The sequence below is a fragment of the Tachyglossus aculeatus genome, chromosome X4, assembly GCF_015852505.1.
Source record: "Tachyglossus aculeatus isolate mTacAcu1 chromosome X4, mTacAcu1.pri, whole genome shotgun sequence".
NCBI classification, from domain to species: domain Eukaryota; kingdom Metazoa; phylum Chordata; class Mammalia; order Monotremata; family Tachyglossidae; genus Tachyglossus; species Tachyglossus aculeatus.
Window position 1 is genome coordinate 9370544 of NC_052098.1, and position 22646 is coordinate 9393189.

Sequence of the window (22646 nt, forward strand, 5' to 3'; positions counted from 1 at the left end):
TGTGCCAAGGGGATCTCCCTGGCAAGACCTCTGATAGGTGTCAATTGTTTTAAAAAATTTTTTTGAACTCTTTTCAGTCTTCATTTGACTCACGGTTGCGCTTTCTTTACCTCTCTGCCAGAAATGTTTGGAAATATTTTGGCTTTGAGGTTTGACCTTAGTATTTAATTTGCTTTGCTTGATTAAATTTGGTTCAAGATGCTTGGATATAGTTTTCCATGCCAGCATATTTAATATTTCACAGAAATTTCAGTCATAGAGGATTAGAATAATGTTTGGGTTTTGGTGGGGGTGGGGGGCGGTTTTTGGGAAAAACATACAAACTCACTGGCATTTATTATTTCTATTCAGTCCCAGAAATCTTGGATTGAAGGAGTCTTTGACAAGAGAGAATGTACCAAAGTCATTCCCAGCTCCAAAGATCCACACAGGTATAGTATTAAATGTTTTATTATATTTAACACGCTTTCTATATTTAAAAGGTTTTAACCCTACTTGGAGGTTATTAAGACAGAGTAAGAGTCATCTGCCATATATATTCTAATGTAAAATCACCAGAGGATTTATTCAGAAGTAATACCTGGAGTTTTCAGCAGAGAGAATGTTTGAGGAAAGTAAGGGTTGGCCTAAAGTAAATTGAACTATGGCTCCCTTGTCTGCTTTCCCATTGTTCAGACTCCATTCTTATCCTCACCTAGTTCCCTTTGTTTTGTTTTGTTTTTATGGTATTTATTAAATGCTTACTATATTCCAGGCACTATACTAAGCCCTGGGGTAGATGCAAGCTAAGCAGGTTGGACACAGTCCCTGTCCCCCATGGGGCTCACAGTCTTAATCCCCATTTTACAGATGAGGTAACTGAGGCATAGAGAAGGTAACTGACTTGCCCACAGTCAAACAGTAGACAATTGGCAGAGCTGGGGTTAGAACCCAGGTCCTTCTGACCCCCAGGCCTCTGCTGTATCCACTCGACCACACTGCTTCCCTTCCATGGTTTTGTGTAGCACAGCCTGTCATGTAGCTGGAGGCTCCTTGGAAGAAAGTTCCCATTCATGCTCACGATCCACAGGAAATGGATACAGGTAGCTCTCAATCTAAAGAAGTTTTGGGTAAAGACCGACAGCACTTAAAATGTTTCTAGATTAGCCCTCTGTTCCGCTTTACAACCAATGGGTTTTGACTTGACAACACTAGCCTCCTTTATGGCCCTAGCGTCACAGGCACAGGTACTGGGAGGAGGGACACTGGAACCGTGGTGACAAGGGGAAGCAATTTTTAAATGCTAAAATGATGATGATGATGATGGCATTTGTTAAGCGCTTACTATGTGCAAAGCACTGTTCTAAGCGCTGGGGGAGGTTACAAGGTGATCAAGTTGTCCCCTGGGGGGGCTCACAGTTTTTTAATCCCCATTTCACAGATGAGGGAACTGAGGCCCAGAGAAGTGAAGTGACTTGCCCAAAGTCACCCAGCTGACAACTGGCAGGGCAGGGATTCGAACCCGTGACCTCGGACTCCAAAGCCCGGGCTCTTTCCACTGAGCCACACTGCTTCTCCACAAATGGGGGTTAGGGACTGTGGTGAGACTTTCAAGAGAGGCAGGGGAATAAAGTCATTAGTTCTAAATCCTTGTAAACTTCCTCTAGACTATAAATTCCTTCTGGGCAGGGAACAGGATTGCTAACTGTTATATCCAGCGCTTAGAACAGTGCTTTGCACATAGTACGCGCTTAACAAATACCATTATTATTTTATTGTTATTATATTGTACTCTCCCATGCTTTTGGTTCAGTGCTCTGCAAACAGTAAGTGCTCAATAAATACCATTGATTGATTGATTAAAAGAGCATTTTAGTCACAGCTGCCCCAAGATGTGCTACCTTTTATGAAAAAATAGCATTTTCTGTTTTGAGGATGGGAGCTCCTTTTTCAAATGATTTTCAGTGAACATAAGCTCTTACTTTCTTTTAGCACCCTTAAGATATATATTTTTATGGGCAATATTTACAAAATTGGCCATCTGCTTTGAACAGCAGCTTGTGCGGTTTATATACAGTAGGACAGTGAGTGTCTTCACTGCTTCCTTCCTATCCATCCCTCTGGCCTTTCCTCTCGTGCAGCTTTCTCAGAAAGAAAAAAAGATTACTGACAGTTGAATAAAACATGTGAGTTTCAGTCCCAAGATGCAGAACATCATAAATCTCCTTAATCTCTTGAGTCTCACTAAGAAAAGTGAATTAAAGTCAGGAGAGCCTTCAGTGATTTTTTTTTTTAGTATAGTGACTGATCATTTTGAAAACATTTTTTCTCATGGAGCTTTTTGCCCTGAAATCTTGTTTTGAAAATTCATGGCAGTATAGAGAAGCAGTGTGGTTTAGTGGAAAGAGCACGGGCTTGGGAGTCAGAGGTCGTGGGTCCTAATCCCGGCTCCGCCACTTGTCAGCTGTGTGACTTTGGGTAAGTACTTAACTTCCCTGTGCCTCAGTTACCTCATCTGTAAAATGGGGATTAAGACTGTGAACCCCACGTGGGACAACCTGATCACCTTGTATCTACCCCAGCTCTTAGAACAGTGCTTGGCAACATAGGAAGTGCTTAACAAATGCCATATTTATTATTTGCAGTTAATGTCTCCATATAGATTTGAAATTAATTTGAATCTTGAATCAATCACTCAATGGGATTTATTGAGTGCTTACTATGTGCAGAGCACTGCAGTAAGTGCTTGGAAGAGTACAATGCAACAAAATTAGCAGACACGTCCTCTGCCCATAATGACCTTATAGTGTACATTTTGACCAAAAGCATGATTGGGCCACATTAAAGCAATATTGAAATTAATAGAGCTATCCAATTATTTTAGGGAAAGGGGTGGTAGAAAAACTTAATAAGGAATTAGATGCCTTGAGTTAGACAAAGTTTGGGAATTCTTATTCTACTGCAGCCAATCTGCCTTTCTCAACTTCCTGGTATACTAGCATTATACTAGCAGACAACATCCTGCTATTAGAAGATTGGTGGTGGGTGGGAACAGAAATAGCTTGGATAAATGAAATCCACAGAGTAACTGAAGCAGTCTGTTTCCTCACCAGACATTTATTCAAGTGCTTAGTACAGTGCTCTGTACACAGTATGTGCTCAGTAAATACAACTGAATGAATTTATCAGAGTTGCTAAGAAGAACTTTCCACTTGTTGGTGGAGGTGCTCAGAAGCAGTCTTAGGGCCAAAACTGGACACCCGGATGATGATCATTGTGGGCAGGGAACATGTTTACCAACTCTGTTATAGCGTACCTCCCAAGTGCTTAGTACAGTGCTCCACAAACAGAAAGCGCTTGGTAAATACCATTGACTGACTGGTTGAGAGTGAAATTCCTGTAAACTGCTTTCTGTGTGTCCTTGGAATCATCAATCGTATTTATTGAGCGCTTACTATGTGCAGAGCACTGTACTAAGCCCTCTTTGCTAGGTGTATTGATAAATTAATGGTGCCATTAATCTGCTTTTTCAGATGTACTGCAGGGTGCCAGGTGTGCCAGAATTTAATAAGGTAGGACCTGGAGCAAATTCATTGTCCCCTCGTGGAAAATGGGGTGATTGTAGCTGCTTCCCACTTGCCTTGTTCTCATCTGCAGAGTGTTGTGTAGCACCTTTGCTAAAGAGCTGGGAATTCTTTGGCGAATCAGCCTGATATGATTTTACATCACTGAAATCTCCATGCAGGGTGCTCCGCCGTAATGTAAAAATAAGAGAAGTTCTGACACATTCCCTCCTCAACAATAGCATAACGTTATGCTGCTCCCGACTGTGAGCCCGTTGTTGGGTAGGGACCGTCTCTATATGTTACCAACTTGTACTTCCCAAGCACTTAGTACAGTGCTCTGCACACAGTAAGCGCTCAATAAATACGATTGAATGAATGGATGAATAAACAAAATGCATTGTAACTGGATCTCGATTTCTTGCACAAAATGTTGTATTTGTGAATTCTTCCCTTCACTTCTCTGTGCCTCAGTTTTCTCACCTGTAAAACGGGGATTCACTCTGTCAAAGGTATTTATTCTATTTTTTTAATGACATTTGTTAAGCTCTTACTGTGTGTCAGGCACTGTACTAAGCACTGGGGTAGATACAAGCTAATTAGGTTGGACAGAGTCCGTTACCCACATGGGGCTCACAGTCTTAATCCCCATTTTCAGATGAGGTAACTGAGGCACAGAGATATTAAGTTCAGTCAGTCATAATTGAGTGCTTACTCTGTGCAGAGCACTGTACTAAGTGCTTGGGAGAGTGCAATAGAACAATAAACAGATTGAATAAACAGACACATTTTCTGCCAGTGTCAGGGAGGTTATTTCAATTTCTTCCTGCTCCAAGGAAACAGCCCCTTTCATCTTTCATTATAAACACCAAGTATTTTTAAATGTTATGAAAACAAAATCTAATAAAGGGAGCCAATCAAATTATTAGATTGTCTTGGCCTGGAAATTATTAATTTATTATTCACACTTGGTCAGTATCCTTCGGTTAGTTCCGCTGGGAAGGTTGCTAATTACTATTCAGTGAGTGTGCATAACATTGATGTTAGTTTTTATTTCAAATCTGAGATGTTACTGTGGGCGGTTGATTGGAGACCATTATGGGATGGACTGTGGTTGGTCAGCGGTCTCTCTGGCTGCTAAGGGCCAAAGAGAAGAAGAAGAAGAAGAAGAAGAAGAAGAAGAAGAATGGTCTGTTGAAAAGCACACAAAGAAAAGTCCTACTGATTCATTCGGTACTATCAACTTCCAAGACGGGGATCACTCCTACCATGCCAAGGTTCGTTCATTTTAAAAGCTTTGTCTGGTTTTAAGGAAAAATGATCTTATTCATGTCCTTGAATACAGAAAGAAGAGGTAAATGCCAAAACAGACATGGGTGAATGTCAGGAGATTTGTACTTCCTTTTAAATGTGACTAGGGCTTTAGTCTTCTGATCAGTGTTGCCTGAGCTTTATTTAAAATATATCCTAACTGAGGATTGTTTAGCATGTAATTTGAATGCTTTTCATTTAATATTGCTCCACATATAAATTCTTCCAGCCTTTGCTCCTTAATTCACAAATAGTATTTGAACACGTACCATGTGCAGAGTACTGTACTAAGTGCTTGGGAGAGTACAATGAAATGGAGCTGCTAGGAACCTCCTTGGCCACAGGGAGCTTACAGTCTACAGGGGAAGATAGAAATTAAAATAAGTTAGAGAGGGGGTTAGTGTGTAATTGCAGTAAGTGTTGTTCCTCATGGCAGCATTAGTGGAAAACTTTGAGGTGGTTGGGCAAACCTGGAGCATGCCTTGTAGCCAGAGGAGCAATGACTTAGAATTAGCAGAGATATGTATGTTTTTCTTTTTGGCACTAAATAGAATATTAAATGTCAAATGGTCAAGGACAGGCACATCAACTCGATTTTGTTACATTATCAATAGTCTAATCATCGATCAAACCAATCCTTTCCTCTCAAGCAGAGGGGCACAAAGCGGAAGAGGCATCTCTGAGTGGAGCTCCATCTACTTAAATCCAAGAGGAATCGCTGAATGGTTCCAACTCCTCCTCCATTCCACGGCCCTCTCAGTTGTGATGAGTTGGATCTGGTCAACCATTTGGAGACCTATGTTGGCCTAGATTTCTTTTGATGATGAAGGTTATAAGTGTCCAATTTCCAAATTTTGGAAATTAGTCAATTAGAATTTATCTACTTTCAATTTTTAAATGTTAATGAGATGATTTGTCATCCCGTTCCCCATGTACATTCTCCCAGTAATAGAGACAGTCAGGTTTTGAAGCCGTTTCTGAAGACGGCCTTGACTAGTAGGTATTTAATATATTTATGTTGCATACCTGCTTCTAGTATATTAGAACCTCATATGACACAAAACTGGATCAGCTATCCCATCTGATGTTGAAAGAATGGAAAATGGAGCTGCCAAAACTAGTCATTTCTGTTCACGGAGGCAACCAGAACTTTAAAATGTCCTCTAAGTTCAAAAAGATTTTCAGCAATGGTTTGCTCAAAGCTGCGGAGACCACAGGAGCGTGGATAATAACGGAAGGCATCAATACAGGTATGACACATTCTTTTCTATTGTTCTCTCCCTTTTTCTTTCTTACTCTTATTTTCCTCCATTTTGCCAGTGGGAGGTGGGAGTTAAAGATTAACCTTTAAAAGCTGTGTACCATTTCTGTACTCTGCAGCCATCCTGGAAAAATGGGCAATCTTTTAGAGGTTGGGTTATAAACAAGATGAAAAACTAAGGGAATGGAAAACAAATCAGTGGTGTGAAATATTTGCCCTAGAGTGGATCATCAACTGATCAATCAGTCAGTGGCGTTCATTGAGTGCTTACTGTATATAGAGCACTGCAGTAAGCTTTCGGGAGACTACATTAAAATAAACGTGGTAGGTGTGCTCCCTGCCCACACGGACCTTACAGTCTAGACTCTTACTTTTTGTTTTTCTTCATTTTGCTGCAGAGATTTTTGTTTCATAGCCTTTCCTGAAGCCGAGCTTAGTGCAGAGTTCTAAGTCCAAGTTCTAAGTTAAAAGGGATACTATAACTCTAACTTGTGAGTAGTTGGAATTGCATAGAGGTTCCTTTTTAAGTACCTTTGATCTGCATGAACCAGAAATGTTAAGACCTTGGCAGTGAGTCACTATTTCTGGGCTCCAGGACAGCCTGTTCAGTGCAGTCCATACTTATGATTACAGGAGTCCAATCCCTCAATAATTCAGCCTTTATTTTTCTCACGCCTAGAATTAACATAAAGGAAGCTTCTTGGGGAAGGGTTTTTAATGTTACCCAAAGCTAGTTAGCTAGTTGATGTTTACTTTGTACGCCTACTTAATTGACCTCACTCCACAAACTCAGGGGGAAATAAAGAAGTATGTGAGAGCCAGGTAGCAGAGATTCCTGTTCAGCATTTAAACTGGTTATTGACAGGAGTGTCCAAGCACGTTGGGGATGCCTTGAAAACTTTCTCCTCTCCCTGCCTGAGGAAGATCTGGGCTGTTGGAATCCCTCCCTGGGGTGTCATTGAGAACCAGAGAGATCTTGTTGGAAAGGATGTGAGTAAAGGAATTTTTCTTCTAAGAACCTGTGTGTCCTAAGTGCTGGTTAAATGAGTGACTGCCCTTTGCTCGAAAGGGAGTCTTTGCCGTCTCGGGTTGAACACTTTTAATTTGAATTTGGTGTTGTGAAGAGAAATGTTGCCTACCTTAACTTTTACAGTCAATAGTAATTTTATTGGAAACAGAAGCAGCATTCTTCCTTAGCTCATTATGTAAAGTCTGTTTTTTTCAGAGTAATCCTTTAAGTGTTGAATATTCCCTTTAAGTGTTTAATCTTGTATAAAGGGAAAATACAATTTGTAAGCGAAGTACAAAAGCAGTTTGAAGGGAAGTCTGTGTGAAGTGCTTTATACTATGTGAACATTTCATTTTTTCCTTCAAAAAATAAACACACCGGTAAAGTAGTTTTAGGGAGAATTTGCTAGCTGTTTGGTGTGGAATAGATAAATTTTTTGAAGAGCAGAATATTACAGAATGTCTTCTAAATCTGTTTTTAATCTGGAGATGTCAGTATGGTCAAGGAATAAGCATTCTGTGATTCCATTTTGTAGTGTGCTTATCGTGTATAACATCACTTTCTCACACCAAACAGTGAGCCTTAAGCCTAGTGTAGAAAAACCCGTCTTCAGGGCAGTATTCCTTATGTGGTCCATCTGAGTCCTTTAAAGTAGTGTCTTTATAAATTAGGCATGATGACCTCCAATATTGTTATCTGCCAAGCTTTGTTCACTTTTGTTCCCAGGTTGTTTGTCTGTACCAGACCCTAGGCAATCCCCTCAGCAAGCTCACCACGCTTAACAGCATGCATTCACATTTCATCCTGTCAGACGATGGGACAGTGGGCAAATATGGAAATGAAATGAAGCTCAGGAGGAACCTGGAAAGATATCTATCCTTGCAAAAAATACACACCCGTAAGTACTGTGCTATCTCGGTTCCTGTTGTTCAACATTCATTCATTCATTCAGTCGTATTTATTGAATGCTTACTGTGTGCAGAGCACTGTTCTAAGCTCTTGGGAGAGTACAGTGTGGCTCAGCGGAAAGAGCACGGGCTTTGGAGTCAGAGGTCATGGGTTCAAATCCCGGCTCTGCCAATTGTCAGCTGTGTGACTTTGGGCAAGTCACTTAACTTCTCTGTAAAATGGGGCTTAAAACTGTGAGCCCCCCGTGGGACAACCTGATCACCTTGGAACCTCCCAGGCGCTTAGAACAGTGCTTTGCACATAGTAAGCGCTTAACAGATACCATCATTATTATTATTATTATTGTTAGGGAGAGATGGGTGTTTCAACTTTGGAAGTTTGGTCACTTCTGCCCTAGGTGACTCCTTCCTGGCTCTGAGCTGAGAGCGGGTCTTGAGGTTGGGGCAGGCTGTGAGCATCTGAAGCTGGTTCAGAAGCAGGTAAGATACACCGGAGCAGAAGTGGCTGGCTGCCCAGATTCAGGCTGTATTCAATTGCTTGGTTGGCCAGATGCGGTTTACGGGCTCTCTTTTGTATAGCCCTGAACAAAACTGAGCAAATTTTGAAGAAAGACAACAGCAGTCTTTGCAACTATTCTCTTTTTAACACACCACTCTCAGCTGTGGTATCCTCTTCAGGAAATCAACATAATGGCCAAATTGCATGTGAATAAGCCTTGGATTTTTTTTTTAAGGCCTATTGTGATTGAGAAGGGAGAGAGAGGCAGGTGGTTCAGGTTCCTGGTTTGGCCTGGAGAATGTTGCTGCAGGGCAAAGAGGAATTTAGTGCCTACTTTTGCTTCATGGATTAAAGTTAAATCCTGTACAGATCATGAAACACTCTAGTCCCTGGGGATCTGTGAGCTTGTCAGGTGCCTGCAATTTCCAGCTGGCTGTTGGAAATTTGGGCAAATTCAAACTGGAAAACTCACTACTCAAGAGTCCCCGTTCGATCATAAAACACCACTAGATGGTACGTCTGCATAAAGAGATGGGATTGCTTTTGGGAATTTAAAGCATTTTGAGTCTTAACTTGAAGGTAAACCTTAGAGCATTCTGTTTAATTACAGAGAGAGAAAGAAGGGCAGTGTACAGTAATAATGATGGTATTTGTTAAGCGCTTACTCTGCCAGACACTGTACTAAGTACTGGATCTGAGGAGACTAAAATTGTGGTCCCAAGCGGTCTTTAGTTTTTATAAACCAAACCAAGTTATTCTGTAGACTCCTAAAATGGATGAATTCCCTAATTTGCTAATTATTTAAAAGACCAAGAAATTCTATTGTGTTCACATTTTGCAAGAATGTGGCAAAATGTCATTTACTCCTTGAAAATAAAATGTAATATTTTTTAAAAAATTAGATTTCCATTCCCTACTTTCTTCCAGGATACTAAGAATCATTCCTGGCTACTTTGTATTATGGGAAAAAATAGTAAAAAAAACAAATCACTGTCCTCAAGTCTCAATCAATCAGTGGCATTTATTGAGTGCTTACTGTGGGCAGAGGACTGTACTGTACAGAGAAGCAGCATGGCTCAGTGGAAAGAGAATGGGCTTTGGAGTCGGAGGTCATGGGTTCAAGTCCCGGCTCCGCCAATTGTCAGCTGTGTCACTTCGGGCAAGTCACTTAACTTCTCTGTGCCTCAGTTCCCTCATCTGTAAAATGGGGATTGACTGTGAGCCCCACGTGGGACAACCTGATCACCTTGTATCCCCCAGCGCTTAGAACAGTGCTTTGCACATAGTAAGCGCTTAACAAGTACCATTATTTATTTTTATGTATTTTTACTAAGCACTTGGGAGAGTACAGTACAATAGAGTTGGTAGACACCATCCCTGCCTCCTGTCTCTGCCCACTCTAGTCCAAACTTTGCTCTGATGCCTGGATCATTTTTCTCCTAAACTGTTCAGTCTGTTTCCCCACTCCTCAAGAACCTCCAGTGGTTGCCTACCCATCTCCGCATCAAACAGAAACTCCTTATCATTGGCTTTAAAGCACTCAATCACCTTACCCCTTCCTACCTTATCTCCCTGATTTCTTACTACAACCCAGCCCACACATTTTGCTCCTGTAATTTAGCCAACCTCCTCACTCTACCTCGATCTCTCTTCACTCGCCGCTGCTGACCTCTCGCCCACGTCCTGCCTCTGGCCTGGAACACCTCCCTCTTCATATCTGACAGATGTTCACTCTCCCCACCTTTAAAACCTTTTTGAAAGCACATCATCTCCAAGAGGCCTTCCGAGTCCTCGTTTCCTCTTCTCCCACTCCCCTTCTGTGTCACCCTTGCACTTGGATTTGCACCCTTTATGCACCCCTGCCTCTTCTCCACAGCACTTATGTATGTATCCGTAATGTATTTATTTATATTAATGTCTGTCTCCCCCTCTAGACCTTAAACTCCTTGTGGGCGGGGAATGCTTCTACCAATTCTGCTATATTGTGCTCTCCCAAGCACTTAGTATAGTGCCCTGCACACAGTTAAGTGCTCAATAAATATTGATTAAGTAATTAAATATACTGGAACTGTCTGAAATGTGGCCAAAGGAACTGACTTTTTAAACTGTCTGAAAAATATCTGCTGAAACCTCTGTAAAGTCGATTGAGTAGATTTCAAATCCTTTTCATTATTCTATAATCTAATGAGTCTCATGAATGAACAGTGATCTTTATTAGCTATACTATAAAATTTTCATTTTGGAAATTAATTCTGTATTGCACTAATCCTGATCGCGTGATTACATCAAGTGATCCACACGAGTGCACCACAACATTCTAGGTAAATACTTCAAGACTTGTTCCTTCTGAGGCTGATATTCATATATAAATGTTATTAAGAAAGTTGTTGCTAAAAAACAAATACATTTTAATTGTTAGAATATTTTAGTTATTTCTGGTATGTACAGCATTAAGTATTTTCTGACAAGAGTAACAGTACAAACATCCAAGTTGACAAATTACAATTTTTGCTGTGGTGCTAAACTAAGTGTGTTGATCTAGTTTTCCTGGTGGTCCTCTCACAAACATTAAAAAGTATTTGCTGTCTGGGAGACAGTAGGAGCTTGGCTTTTTGGAGAGACGGAGACTTTATCAGTGATGATCATATTTAAGTGATCCTGACCACATTCTTCTGGTTTGTTTGGCAACTATATTTCAACGTGGAAATGGCTAACATCTTAGACCAACAATTATACTGACACAACATGTAAAGGAGCTTTCTTTGATAATTGAATATTGTATTTTATTTGAAGTACATTTCATCTAATTACACTAATTTAAAATGAATACTCAAAGCTATGTTTGCTTTATGAGGCTGGCTTAGGGTACACATAAAATTTAAGGCATGAATTAATTCAGAACATCCTAGATTTGAAAAACAGTAGCGATATTAAGTGTTTGCATAAATAGTAAAGCTAATATAACCAATAGGGTTATAATGACACTATGCTTTAAGGAAATGTGTAGACACCCCACGAAACATATTTTCATATTATGGATGAATGACTGGCTAGATCTCATGCAAATCATGAATGGCCTTTGTGCCTGGAACCTAAAATAAAAAGAAATAAGGCAGCAGGCCCAAAATACATTTATTATTCTCTGCCTTTTTCTATTCTTTTTGTGTTTGTTTTTATAATAGTGTGTGTTTCTGGGAGAACGTTTAGACTATTTGCTGCAGGCAGATACTTTTATTTTTCTGGCCTCTAACGAAATTGGGAGCAGTAAGAGGAGGTAGGAACGGGCAGGAGGGGGTTGCAGGTTATATTAGTAAAATGTGTGTGAGGCAAAAACACAATGTTGCACACCAAATTTCTGAAGGCTAACCATTTTAGAAAGTTACTTGCAAGGCAGCTGGCTTCCTTTTTGAAATGAAAAGGTTCCTTTTTTATTTGAATGGCAAATTAGCACCCGTTCAGTACATACTGAGGAAAATTGGTTATCGAGAAAAATGGCATTCCTCGGAAACTTTTCTTCATGGTTGTCCTACGGGTCCCAGTTGACAGACCACTGCTTGTGATAGACAGGTTCACGATTTGAGGCTGAGACTGCTGTCATTGGTAATGGCTTGGTTGTGTGTAATCTGAAACAGGCATGGGCCAAGGTGTGCCAGTGGTGGGCCTCGTGGTGGAAGGAGGCCCTAACGTGATCCTCATGGTGTGGGAGTATGTGAGGGACCAATCCCCTGTTCCTGTGGTGGTGTGTGAGGGCACGGGCAGAGCTGCAGATCTTTTGGCATTCACCCACAAGCACACAGCCGATGAAGGGTGAGTTTGACAACAGCTCCGCGGGGAGCTTATTGTGTTGATCGAGAGGAATCCAGGCCGTAGAGATGTGCAGGAGGCACATTTGTGTGGATGAAACATCCTTGAAATTAAGAGGGGCAGACTGCAGGCACTGGTTTCCACCTTGGGGCTAACATGTGCCCTGATCCATTCAAAAATGGACCCCCTCTCCTCCCAAAGCCTGGCAGAAACAGTTATGTCTCAGTGTGACAACCATAGGCCCTATTGTCACCAGCTGAAGATAGTACTCCGCTTAGAAAAGAGCCGCTTTACTCAGGAGACATCTTCCTGGCCCATTCCACTTTATTGTTTTTAATTGAGGCAGCAGTCACTGAATCTCTTGAGGTATATTCTTCTAATTTCAAAAACGGAACCTTTGGGTTATTCTTGAAATTGGACTCCACATAAATGAAGACCAGGACCAAACCAACTCCAACACCTCTCCTCAGCTGTTCTTGGTTGACTTCATCTTAAGATTGCCTGGCCCTCAAGGGCTGATTGTGCCTTTCACTTCTCTTCTGTTCCCGAGGAGCCTAGTACAGTGCTCTGTAGGCCCTCGGTAGGGGCTGTTGGTAACGATGACGATGATGTTTGCAGTCTGCACGTTTTCCTTCCCAGCCACTCTTTCTGGCTGGAAGCTTTCCGAGTGTTCTCATTTCCTTTTCGTATCTGTTTTTTGTCCTTCTTTGGGCAAGGTCAAATCGTTTCCATATATTCTTTCCCCAGGCAACTACGCCCTCAGGTGAAGGAGGAGATCATTCATATGATTCAAAACACTTTCAATCTTAGTCCTAACCAGTCCAATCACCTATTTCAGGTTCTAATGGAGTGTATGGAACACCGAGAATCTGTGAGTACGATGGACTTGGAAATCTGCATTTTTCTAAACTAATTATGAGACTAACCGTTATAATTGTCATAAGTGTGTTATTGTTTTTATGTATTTTTTAAATTTGAATTTAGGGGTTTTTAATGGCAATTTTGAATCCCCTCACCCCAGATTAATAAGTCAACAACAATTTATTGTCGGGCCCACAGTGTACAGACCATCGTATGAGATATTTGGGAATACATAATAAAGAAGAGATTCTATCGCTCCTTTTAAAAGTATTACAGTCTAGCAGAAAAACAGACAGACATTTACTCATTAATGGTTTTGTGTGTGTGTGTGTGTCTGTGTGTGCAAGTCATGTTCTTAGAATACTAGCCCCAGAAAGTGAAGATGGGATCTTTCTAAAAGGAATTTCTCCATTTCCCAATATTGTGTTTTTGTAACTGACAGATCACTATTTTTGATGCTGATTCAGAGGAACATCAGGACCTTGATTTAGCAATCTTGACAGCCCTGCTGAAAGGTAGGTCCCTGACAAGGCTTCTAGCTATTTCCCAATAATATTCAAATCTTTGACCTGTACTTCTGTAGAAGGAAAAGACACAAATTCTGTTTGAGTGTGCCTTTCCTTTTTGCTAGGTACAAGTTTGTCCGCATCAGATCAACTAAGCTTGGCTCTGGCCTGGAACAGAGTGGACATTGCAAAGAAACATATTCTGGTTTATGGACAGCATTGGAAGGTACAATTTAGCTATTTTATTTTTGATCATGTGTGTTTTAGCTCTGTAATGATAATGGTATTTATTGAATGCTTACTGTGTGCCAAGCACTGTTCTGAATGCTGGGGTAGATACAAGATAACTAGGTTGGACACAGTCCCTGTCCCACATGGAGCTCACAGTGGGAGGGAGAGCAGGTTTACTCTATGTGTACAACTATCATTCTCTGTGTAGTGTGGGCAATGAAAGCCTTCATTAGGGGGTTCCTAAGGTTAGCTCTAATTAATATTGCTCATGTATTTCATTATTGATCTTATTTTAAAATCAAAGTTCCATTTGTTGACTTCTAAAACTCCCCCTTGGGACTCAGAAATTGTTACAATTCCTATAAGTCTAAAAGATAAGAAAATTGATTAATTCACTCATTCATTAGTACTGAGTTGCCTGGGCACAATCCCTGCCCCCAAAGAGCTTACAATTTAAATTGGAGACTACAGGCAGGCACCCATATGGAAGGAACAGGAGGAAAAGCGGATGTAACTGATGACAGCAAAAATGAGCAACAAATACATAATATGGGATAAATCAATCCATAGATGCGTAAGTACTAAGGATGGCATTTTGGATTATGTGGCCAGGGAAGTGGGGATTTCATTGGGAAACGTTTTGTGGTAAAATTACTTTTCAGGAGAACTTTGAAGGTGGGGAGACATATGGCCTGACAGAGTTATAGAAGGAGGTCATTCCATGAAGGGAGAAAGGCAAAAACAGTATGTCAGAGATGGGAGAGCTAAAAGTGAGACAAATATTAATTTTAGTCGATTGAGTCAAATACTTAAACCAGTCTCTGGGAAATGAGGGCAATGCAGGGCCAGGAGATTGGGCTCAAACTCTTAAGAAATATTAGAAGTTTTAAATAATAATCATAATAATGATGACATTTATTAAGCTCTTACTATGTACAAATCACTGTTCTAAGTGCTGGGAAGGTTACAAGGTGATCAGGTTGTCCCACGTGGGGCTCACAGTCTTCATCCTCATTTTACAGATGAGGTAACTGAGGCACAGAGAAGTTAAGTGACTTGCCTAAAGTCACACAGCTGACAAGTGGCTCACCATTATTGAATTTTGATCAATCCATAACATTTATTGAGCACCTATCAGCACTTGGGAAAGTACAAAAAAGTTAGAAGATATGAGATTTTGATTTACCGGATCTGTTTAACCTGATTACTTTTTGATATAAATCCATGTTTCATTGAGAAAGTGCGTGTGCAGTTCGTAAGGTAGGATTTTGGTGGTTTAAACCCTTGTGACTGTCATTTGGCTATCGCTGTCGGAAAGGGTAAATCTTATTCTCTTTCTTTCCCTTTCCCTCCGGAACCGCCCTCTGAAGGTTGGCTCCTTGGAGCAGTCCATGCTCGATGCTTTAGTGATGGATCGGGTGGACTTTGTGAAGCTCTTAATAGAGCACGGCGTCAACCTGCATCGCTTCCTCACCATTTCCCGTCTGGAAGAGCTCTATAACGTAGTAAGTATTATAATCGCCTTTCGAATGTACATTCGACCAATGGTATATATTGAGGTCTTACTGTGTGCAGAGCACTGTACTAAATCAGTTCTTAGTACATGCTTAGTACAATGCTTTGAGAGACTTCATGCCCAAATGACAAAATAAAGCAGAACCATCCTAAGATTGTGGGATTCTCTTCAGGAAGTTTTGAATCCCCCGTTTATCTCTCTGAAGGAAATTTATCCGTGACTTTTAAGAAATTACCAATGAAATGAAAGGCAGAAATGAATATGACTTTGAGACACTAGATTGATGTTTTTACAGTATCAGCAGTATTCTGTGCTATTGCTGTAATCAGAATATCCAGAAAGGCCTCAGAAAAAAATCAGTTTGATAATAATAAAGGAAAGACTCATTTGATAGTAAATAGAACTGCTGCATGTTCCTCCTATAGCTATTGTGGCTGTTATTGAAACATTTGAATCATCCTTGCTTTAAAAAAATGGAAAGCTAGTATAATTTGAAGTGACAGTCCTTTTTTTCTGGAAGTGGATGCAGTAAACAGGTTTCAGCTAAGCCTAGTCCAACCATACCACACTTGCTTCCACAATCCTCAGAGGTTTTCTTCCTTGTTCATACACACATGTTCCCTTTTCATGGGTTAATTTCAAGAGAAGTAATTGTTCTATTTTTTTCTCCTTCCTCACTACAGAAACAAGGACCGACCAATCTGCTTTTGCATCATCTCGTCCGAGACGTAAAACAGGTAAGCTGAAATGCACAGAGTGTAAATTATTTGAGAAGTCTGTACTGGATGCTCCAGATTATTAGTCAATTGCATTTTGGAATTTTTAGGGTTGGAAATTGCCTATTTCAATTTGTCGTGCCTTTAGTCTTAGATAGATAGATAGTCATAGATGCCTTTTCTCCAGGGATCTGAATGATTTGGAATGACAAAGGGGAAGAGGAGTGGTATTCTTTTAATGGCTAATTTAATTGTCTGAGGACAATTGACCCGTAAAAATAACTTAATTTCTCCATGTTTGTTCTTTTCCCTCGACCTAGAAGATTTAAAATAAAATGAATTCTATGTCTTCACTGGCACAAATAGATTAGGATGTGTACTTTATTTGGAGAGCCAGCCTTCACTGGCACAAATAGAGTGCCGGGGCTTGGAAATCAACCTCTCTCACTGTACATATGTATATATGTTTGTACATATTTATTACTCTATTTTACTTGTACATATTTATTCTATTTATTGTATTTTGTTAATATGTTTTGTTTTGTTGTCTGTCTCCCCCTTCTAAACTGTGAGCCCGCTGTTGGGTAGGGACTGTCTGTATGTGTTGCTAACTTGTACTTCCCAAGCGCTTAGTACAGTGGTCTGCACACAGTAAGCGCTCAATACATATGATTGAATGAATGAATGAATTAGGATGGGTACTTTATTTGGAGAGCCATAATGATAATAATATTTGTGATATTTGTTAAGTGCTTTCTGCATGCCAAGCGCTGTATTGAGCATTGCAATCAGATAAGTCACACATAGGGCTCACAGTTGAAGGGGAGGGAGAACACTTATTTAATCCCCATTTTTCAGATGAGGAAGCAGGCACAGAGAAGTTAAGTAACTTGGCCGAGGTCACACAGCAGGCAAGAGTCAGAGCCGGGATTAGAACCCATGTCCTCTGATTTCCAGGCCTGTGCTCTTTACTGTGCACACTAAATTTCTTTGCATAAAGTCTGTGTTTTTCCTTTGAAAAGAATTATCTTAACACAAGGTCAAGGGCTGTTGATTGAGAGCAGTTTTCTGGGCTTTCAAAAGAGTAGAACACACAGTGATCAATGAGGAAGAATTCATGGGAAACAGAGTTGGCTACTGGAATCTGGATTTTGCATATTTATCCTTTAGTACCATTATATCACAATGGTTTCCATGGATTACTTCCTTTAAAATCACTCAATCATTGTCATATAAAATACCTGAAAAATAGGTAAAATAGATTAAAATTATTAATGACCAGTGGGGTACAGGAATATAATGTTTTTTTCTGTACCAAGTGTTTGGTCATCGAGTTTTTTGTCTAAAACTGCTATCCAAATCTATTCCCTGTCAGAAGCAGTATTGGCCTTTTTCATCTCTTTATGTTTACTAAAGAAAGCTAAATGGTACCTTGATAGGGAAAAACATTAATTCCAAATAATTGCATTTCTGCCCCATTCTATTCAGTCTGTTCCAAATGCTCTGTTGAAACCTGTTAGTCAAATCGTTTGCTAATAATGCTAATAGAGAATTTTTTTTTAATGTTCTTACTGTTCTTTCCACCTCACTGATTCTGTGCTCTCCTTTTCTTTCTTTCATTGTGTCTTCTCCCTTTTGTTGCCAACACCTCAGTGTCAAGTGATACTGCAGAATGGAGATACCCTTATATTCCTTTGTAATTATAAGGATTTAGGAAGTTATTCAAGTAACTTTATTATAAAGGGGATTTTCTTTCTCAATGTGAAAATCTATATAACCTGTCTTCAGGCTGTGGTTTTTAGCAGTTTTTAGTTCATATATATCTCATTTCAGAGACGCAGCATGGCATAGTGGATAGAGCACGGGCCTGGGAATCAGAAGGCATGGGTTCTAATCCCAGCTCTGCCACTTGTCTGCTGTGTGACCTTGGGCAAGTCACTCACTTCTCTGGGCCTCAGTTACTTCATCTGTAAAATGGGGATTGAGGCTGTGAGCCCCATGTGGGACAGGAATCGTGTCCATCCCGATTTGTTTTTATCTTCCCCAGCACTTAGTACAGTGCCTGGCACATAGTAAGCACTTAACAAATACCATAATAATAATAATAATTATCTGGTTAGAGTGTATGTGTGTGAGAGAGGAGACAGAAAAAGGAGGAGAGATAATTATGCTGAAATGTTGTAAACATTTTTGTTTCAGAGTACCCTTCCCTTGGATTATAAAATATCCCTAATTGATATTGGACTGGTAATAGAATACCTGATTGGTGGAGCCTATCGAAGTAGCTATACAAGAAAGCATTTCAGAGTTCTATATAATAGTCTCTTCAGAAAACATAAGGTAATGGCAATGAATGGATCTGGGTATCATCAAGGGTAATCAGAAATAATTCAAAGAAAATGTCTTAGACAAGTTTGATTTTACTAACCAACTTGTAGAATGAAGAAAACAGGCATCGAAATGGGAAATGAGAGGGGGGAAAGGGACAATAATATAATTTGTCACTCACAGGGAATGATTTTTCTATTATATGCTCAAGGTCAATCAATCAATGATATTTATCTAGCACTTTCTGTGTGTAGAGCACTGTACTAAATGCTTGGAAAGTACAATGCAACAGGGGTGGTAGATATGATCCCTGCCCACAAGGAGCTTACAGTCTACATAGGGGGGCAGACATTAAAATAGATTAGGTATAAAGGAAATAGTAGAGTATAAGAATAATTATGGAAGTATTGTGGGGATGGGGTGAGTATCAAAGTATTTAAGGGGTACACAGCCAAGTGCATAGTTGGCACAGAGAGGAGAACGGATGGAGTAATAGAGGGCTTAGTCTGGGAAGGGTTCTTGGAGGAGATGTGATTTTGGGAGGGTTTTGAAGGTGAGGAGACTGGTGAACTGTTGTATATGAAAGGGGAGGGGGTCCCAGGCCCAAGGGAGAAGGTGGGCACGGGTTCGGTGGCAGGGTACACTAGCTTGGGGGTACAGTGAATAGGTTGGTTTTACAGGAGCCGAATGTGTGGGCTGGGCTGTAGTGGGAGATAAGCAAGGTTAGGTAGGAGGGAGAGAGCTGACTGAGTGCCTTAAAACTGATAGAGGGCCAGATTTAGGGGTACGATAAAGGTCGTTCATTTTGAAAAATATAGGCAAGTTACCAGGAGCAATGGTCAAAGATAGGGACAGCCGTAGCCATTTTGGGGGAAGTCATCCATGAAGAACTATTGATGACTTGGGGATGGAGCCTAAGGAAGTCCTACTACACTAATAATTGTAGTATTTGTTAAGCGCTTACTATGTGCCAAGCACTATACTAAGCACTGGGGGTAGATGCAGGATAATCAGCTCCCATATGGGGCTCATAGTCTAAGTAGAAGGGAGAACAGGCATGGAATCCCACTTTGCAGATGAGCGAACTGGGACATGGAGAAGTTAAATGACTTATTCTGTATATATGTATATATGTTTGTACATATTTATTACTCTATTTATTTAACTTGTACATATCTATTCTATTTATTTTATTTTGTTAGTATGTTTGGTTTTGTTCTCTGTCTCGCCCTTCTAGACTGTGAGCCCACTGTTGGGTAGGGACTGTCTCTATATGTTGCCAACTTGTACTTCCCAAGCGCTTAGTACAGTGCTCTGCACACAGTAAGCGCTCAATAAATACAATTGGTTGATTGATTGATTGACCCTACTGCACTTCCACAACAGTTGCTCTGCAAGTGTAGTTCTTTTAAGACGGTTTTAGAAGCTGGGGAATAAAGCCTGTGGAATTCTTAAGCCAACCAAGCAGCTTCCAAACCACGTATGCAAGAGTGGGGACTGTAATGTCACATAAAAAGCCTTTAGTCCTTTTTATCCCAGCAGCCGCCTGATTGTGTCTCCCTTTTAAAAATACACTCCACTCGTATTCCTTCCTCTCCTGCCTCTAGTTGGGCATAGCTAGAATCCCTCATTCCTCCTCCTCATGTCCACCGGCAAAGACACTCCCCTGTTACCCTGTCCCTTCCTCAGGGAATCATGGTCTCTCTGTCGTGTTCCTGTCTTAAGGTCTCATCATTTCTCTCCTTTTATCAGTAGTTCTGTGGTAAACTGTAATCTCTTAGTGGTGTCATCTCTTCAGTGGTCATTTTGGATAGCCCAGTCTATCAATCCACCAATGGTATTTATTGAGTACTTTCTGTGTGCAGAGAACATATTGGGAGACTACAATAGAATTGGTAGACACCCCCCTGCCTTCAAGGAGTTGCCAATTAAATAGAGGATTTTGCAGTCTAGTTGAGGATCTTACCACACCCAGAAACAGGAGAAGATATTCTGAAATTAGTGGAACAAGACCAAGCCAGCTCCCATCCAAGAACAATAGGGACAGGAAGTCACTTATTTGCCCAACATGTCTTAGGCATAATGTGCCTAAGGTATCAATTAACTATTCATTGGCTCCAATGGGAACAGAACTTCTCAGAGGAGAGGAAAGTCCAGAAATGGGATGGTCCTGCATTCTTGGTTCCCTTATCCAACCCTGCTCTTTTTCAGTCAGTCAATCAATCAATCAGTCAACCAAGCTTACCATCAGAACTGGCCTTTTGCCTGAGCAACAAAGGCCTTAGGTTAGGGAAGTAAATTTTAACAGAACATTTTATGGCTACTGCATCCTTCCACCTTACATTGCTGCTGCTTTGGACTGTCTGCCACTTTGGATTGTATTTTCAGTAGATTTGAGAGCTGGAAGAAAAGGTTGGCAGGGCAATAAGAGTGAGTGGGGTATAAATTTGGGTAGGGGTTGTTGGGCTGGGTACAGCCACAACCTAACTCCCTGCTCTCAACAACTCCTCACTGTCATACCTTGCCAGTTTTAGATGACAAAAAACTTGCACACAGTTCTCCAAAAAATGAATAAGAAAAGTTAAAGATAATTGATTTTGCTTTTCACAAATGTTTGGTTTTATATTCCTTCAGAATTTTTTTTTAATTTGGTCATTAAAAAAGGAGTACATTGGACATCTAATTCTACTGCCCAAAGGCTCTCAAAGCTAAAATCCAACAGTTATACATGCTTGGAGGAATAGCAGTGCCATTCTACCTTAACCTTGAAGCTGCCCATTTAGGAGGAATTTTCTTTATCAGGCCTGTGAATCTTTATTGCATATTTTAAATTTGTTTCAGGCGTGGAACTTCCATTGATGTTAATGGGAATTCCATTTATAGAATGGGTGTAGACTGTGAAACAGGGAATGAGGAAAGAGAATATTTCTGTTAGATGCTAAAATATTATGTGTTTACAAAGAAGGAGATAAGGGACTGTTCTCTTCATGGAAATTTAATTATAATCCTTGGGATATCAAGGATCCATTGGTAAATGATTTTACAGCATTTTTTTAGCAGGGTTGCTCAGTGTCCTCACCTTGTCTTAATATGTTTTTCTTTTCATTTTGGATTGAACGTTTTTGGAACTAGAGAGTGTCCAGCTTTACCCGCAACTTTTCTCATCCTTCCCTTCATCTTAACATCCATTCAGGAAGCAGGAATGGATCTGCTGAAAGTACCTTGCACTCCCAGTTCATCAGAACAGCCCAGCCATATAAATCCAAGGTATTGTCATTTGGCTACACAACAAGGGAAATAATAAATTGAAATTATCTTTGTAGTCTGGAATAGTGGTCAACAGGAGGCTTGTAGGATCCAGAGTAAGCAGGGTATGGAGAAGTATAGAGGGTATTCAGGAGTATCAAAGATTGAAAAAGCACAGTAGAGGTATTTTCTAGGAGCAAATGTAGTCCTTAAAATATAACTGTTCAGTAAATAACCCCTTATTGGTAGAAATTGGGCGCTCCTTCCTGTGATTCCTTTATTGGTAAATGGATTTTGTTAATCAAAGTGACTTAAAGTGATTTCAATTCAGTAAAACTTCATTTGTTTGAAGAAATAGAAGCCTCTTCTGTGACCATCGCACCACTAATCCATACTTAACTAGAATTCCAAGTAATTTAGTTCAGCTCGAGTTCATATAGAAGACTTGTTTTTGAAAGAACAGCAACAAACCACTTTCTGAGAGACTCAGGAAAGTTGCAGATGTATAACTTCCAGCATCAAGCAACCTATCAATCAACATTGTCGATGTCTGTGCTGTAACTGCCTGAGCCAGGGTTTCATGACTAGTCAAATCTTGATTATTAAGAGACTCAATATCCAGTTTTTGGATCATCCATGTCTTCTACTTCTCTTATAATTTATATCTCCTTTTTGATCTTTCACCTATTCTTTAGTACCTCCACCTTGGAGAGGGAAAGCGAAAGAAGATGACAGTTAAGCCAGTTCATTTTGCTATTGTCAGCAACTCTGATAAAAGGGTTGGTAGTTAAAGGGGTTGCAGCTAATGTTTAACATCAGGTTTAGGGATTATTCTTGGATTTCATAATATCCCTGAACACCCTCACACCCCTCCAAGTGTAGACAATTGAGATTCAGCCCCAACATGG

At 40.3% G+C, this 22646-nt stretch overlaps 1 protein-coding gene across 1 annotated transcript in view; it reads left to right on the forward strand.

Annotated features, from left to right (window-relative positions):
* Positions 1-22646, forward strand: part of TRPM6 (transient receptor potential cation channel subfamily M member 6) — a 155152-nt gene that overhangs the window by 54684 nt on the left and 77822 nt on the right. The window contains exons 2-15 of the mRNA XM_038769912.1: positions 352-431; positions 3513-3551; positions 4609-4819; positions 5890-6103; positions 6980-7104; positions 7850-8021; positions 12163-12337; positions 13082-13205; positions 13638-13710; positions 13827-13927; positions 15303-15437; positions 16132-16185; positions 18364-18504; positions 21625-21759. Coding sequence (XP_038625840.1) covers positions 352-431; positions 3513-3551; positions 4609-4819; positions 5890-6103; positions 6980-7104; positions 7850-8021; positions 12163-12337; positions 13082-13205; positions 13638-13710; positions 13827-13927; positions 15303-15437; positions 16132-16185; positions 18364-18504; positions 21625-21759 — 1779 coding nt within the window. The remainder of the gene's footprint in view (positions 1-351; positions 432-3512; positions 3552-4608; positions 4820-5889; positions 6104-6979; positions 7105-7849; positions 8022-12162; positions 12338-13081; positions 13206-13637; positions 13711-13826; positions 13928-15302; positions 15438-16131; positions 16186-18363; positions 18505-21624; positions 21760-22646) is intronic.